This window comes from Phragmites australis, chromosome 17 (genome assembly GCF_958298935.1).
Source record: "Phragmites australis chromosome 17, lpPhrAust1.1, whole genome shotgun sequence".
Lineage (NCBI taxonomy): Eukaryota > Viridiplantae > Streptophyta > Magnoliopsida > Poales > Poaceae > Phragmites > Phragmites australis.
Genome location: NC_084937.1, coordinates 27,293,697 through 27,297,114, shown reverse-complemented (window position 1 = coordinate 27,297,114; position 3,418 = coordinate 27,293,697). Strand labels below are relative to the sequence as shown.

The window sequence follows — 3,418 nt, the reverse complement described above, 5'->3', positions numbered from 1 at the left end:
ATCGTCGAATGGTTCCCGAGGGAGGAGGCGAGGGCGCTGGACAATGGCCACCACTAAGCAGGCTACCACCATCGGGTGGCATCCGTGGGAGAGCAGGCTGCGTGCCGCCACCACCACGTGGATCTAATGGATCCGCTACACGGTGCAAGCGGCCACCGCCGTGGGGGAAGACACCACTACCAGGTTGCATCAAGCTTCACCGGCCGGGAGTCAACAAGCGCAGTCACGACCGGTCACCAAGAGGGCAGGCGCAGAAGGGGTGCAGTAGGTAGTCTCCATGGGGACAGCCGTGCGCTGCCAGAGGGCGGAGGGGCAGACGTTGCCTTGGTGAGGCCGACCGCCGTCAGATCTATTCGTGTAGACGACACCGGTGGGCTAGTGGGCGCGACCATGTGGTGGAGAGGCGCTGATGGATGCACAGGCCACCGCCCACCTTGAGGTCATGTGGACGGTCATGGGTAGGTCGCGCAACCGCCATGTCATGGCAGGTTCAGGCGTGGCCAGGGGAGCACCGTCAGGGGTGTGCGCTAGAGGGCGGAGGGACACCACCGGAGGGTGGAGGCCGGGAGGAAGCCCGAAGGATGGCCGACCAGAGACTGTTGGTGGCTTCAACATCGCGCAGGTGAGCAACGTGGATGCATCGCCGTCGTGGTTGGGAAAGCAACTCTAGTACAGAGGTGTGATGCAACGAAGAAGACAATTATCGCAAGGATGGTGATGACAGTGATGATGTCGCGGTAGATCTTGTGTGGTGCAAAGATGTTCTTCTCTATGGTCGGTTTCTTCTTTGTTACAGTCTTCTTTGTTCTTCGGAGCAATTTGCTGGGTACCATCGTAAAAATCATAAAAGTTAGAAAATACCATTAGTGTAAGGATGACATGTGGGTATGCCATCCTCACACCGATGATATTTTCCAATATAGACATTTTTGCGATGATATCCACCTAATTTTATCTTGTTCTTATGTGGTGTGTTGATGTACTCTGCCGTGAAGGAGAACGGAATTAGTGTAGTGTCGAGCAAAAGTGCATGATAATGTGTTAGAATGTAAACGATAGGAGACAATTGAATAGAGAAAATCTTGTATTCATTCCATTGATCAGATATTGTTTTATACAGGATGAGAGGTGCCGTTGGGGTGATACCTCTTTCCCAACGGACACCAGAACAACTGCCAAAGACAGTCAAGTACGGAGAAGATCAATTGTAACAAGAGCCTCGTGTTAACGGGTAAATTTACGCTGAAATATTCTCGCTCTGACAATTGATACATGTAAAACGAAAATCAAGCACATTGAATCAACAGCTTCTTGAAAAAAAGGGTACAGTTTTCTTGTTCGAAAAGAGAAAAAGGTAAAATAAATCAGCAACTAACGTACACTGTATACTTACACGTATTCTTTTTTCGTATACTTAGTACAACAAACGAACGTGTCCATATCAATCCCGACGTCGTCGTCGTTCCTGATCAGCTGAAGTATGCCACGTAGATCTTTATGTCCGACGTATCGAAGCCGTTGAACTTGGAGCCGGCCGCCGTGGTGTAGGCGCCCATGTCGTCGAACACGAGCCAGTCGCCCACACTCATCTCCGGCAGCTGGTACCCGGTCACCACCGTGTCGAGGGAGTCGCACGTCGGCCCGAACACCGTCGACGTGTACGTCTTCTCGCCGGGGCGCGGGCTAGCTAGGGGCCTCGGGCGCGGCACGTAGTGGTCCATGAGGATGCAGTTGAGCGAGCCGTAGAGGCCGTCGTCGATCCAGTACTCGCGCACCTCGCCGCGCGTGCGCTTCCCGATGACGCGCGCGGCGAGCGTGAAGGCCGTCTCAGCGAAATACCGCCCAGGCTCACCGATCACTTCCACGCACGGAAGGTCGCCGAAGTGCTGCGCTAGCGCGTGGTTGATGACCACTGCGGCTTCGTCGAACGTGGCGCCGGCCATGAAGCCCCCGCCGATGTCGAGGATGCGCATGGGCGGCATGCCGAGGGCGGCGGCCGCGTCGAACGCCGCGCGTGCGGCCTCGATGGCCCCGCGGTACACGTCCAGGCGGGACGCGCCGCTCCCTACGTGGAAGGACACGCCAGCCACGTTGAGCCCCGCGCGCTGGGCGGCGCGCAGGAGCGGCACGACCTCGTCGACGTGCGCGCCGTACTTGGTTCCCAGGTCGATCTTGGCCTCGCCGCCGTCGGGGCCCTTGAGGCGGAGCAGGAGCTCGCACTTGGGGTGGCAGCGCTTGACCTTGGCCACCTCCTCCTCGGAGTCGTAGGTGGTGAGGTTGACGCCCACCTCCGCGGCGTACTCGAGGTGTGCCTCGGGCTTGCAGGGGTTGGCGTAGACAATGCTGCGGGGCTGGACGCCGAGCGCGAGCACAGCCTCGATCTCGGCGCGGCTGGCGCAGTCGAAGCCCGCGCCGAGCGCGGCGAGCGTGCCGAGGAGCGCCGGCTCGGGGTTGCACTTAACGGCGTAGTAGGGGCGCACGTCGGCGAGCGCGCGGCGCCAGACCCTGAGGAGGTCGACGACCTTGGCGATGTCGAAGACGTGGAAGGCGCTCCGCTGGGCGGGGCTGGACGTGGCGACAATGGAGCGGATGAGGCCGTTGACGGCGTCCTTCTCCTTGAGCGCGTCGCGCTTGAACGCGACAACCTTCCTGTCCTTCACGCCGGGCGCCACCAGCACGGCCTGCATGGGGCTACCTCCAACCATGATAGCTAGCTGACGACGATGACGCGGCAACTACTACTCGAGCTAGCAACGCAAGTAGCTTGTTGATTAACTAAGTGGTAGCTAGCTCTTGTTACCTAAAATCCATGACAAAAAGAAAATCGCATACAGTTAGTTCCCCAACTTCAACAGCTATCCGTAACTATATATAATCGCTGCAACAATGTCATTATTAAAAAGAAAATTTCGAAGCACGCACGCAATGCTGAATTAATCAGGTTTACACTGTTCACTTTGCCAACGTATTCACGACATGTCTGGTCACTTACACGTTGCCAAGTTCTCTTGAGATCGAGATGGATGAAAACGAGACAAGGGATGTGACGAAGATATATAGCTCTTGGTGAAAGGCTCTCTTTGCTGGTGTGCCGCGCGGCTTGCTCGGGATGAGCTGGGCGCGGTGCTTTATATAGCGCGGCCGCGTGGGAAGGGAAGGAGTTGGCGCTTCGACGGAGGAGGGGGTTAGGTGGGCAGACGGCGATGTGGTTCGGTGTGGCTGCGGCTGCGCCGTCGAATCGGCCGCGCAAGGCAGGGGCATGTACGCGCGCGGCAGGTGCAGCCCGTGAGCGCGCATAGGGCCAGGGTAGGTAGAGAGGCTTGCAGTGGGGCGCTCCTTCTGCACTTTCAAAAGGCCTTCCAATATTATGGATCGGCACGCACGTTTATGTCGTACCGGCTGCGAAGATTGGAACATT

At 57.4% G+C, this 3,418-nt stretch overlaps 1 protein-coding gene across 1 annotated transcript; it reads right to left on the bottom strand.

Moving 5' to 3' along the window:
* Positions 1 to 1,071: 1,071 nt before the first annotated feature.
* Positions 1,072 to 3,090, bottom strand: LOC133896638 (ornithine decarboxylase 1B, chloroplastic-like). Its single transcript, XM_062337238.1, has 2 exons — positions 2,993 to 3,090; positions 1,072 to 2,800 (listed from the first exon to the last, which is right to left on the bottom strand). Exon 2 carries the CDS (start codon positions 2,703 to 2,705, stop codon positions 1,470 to 1,472), a length of 1,236 nt encoding a protein of 411 aa, XP_062193222.1. The 5' UTR covers positions 2,706 to 2,800; positions 2,993 to 3,090; the 3' UTR covers positions 1,072 to 1,469.
* Between the last annotated feature and the right edge of the window lie 328 nt (positions 3,091 to 3,418).

Excerpts from the sequence above, each read along its gene's own strand:
- LOC133896638 (XM_062337238.1), bottom strand. The coding sequence starts at position 2,705 with ATGGTTGGAGGTAGCCCCATGCAGGCCGTGCTGGTGGCGCCCGGCGTG.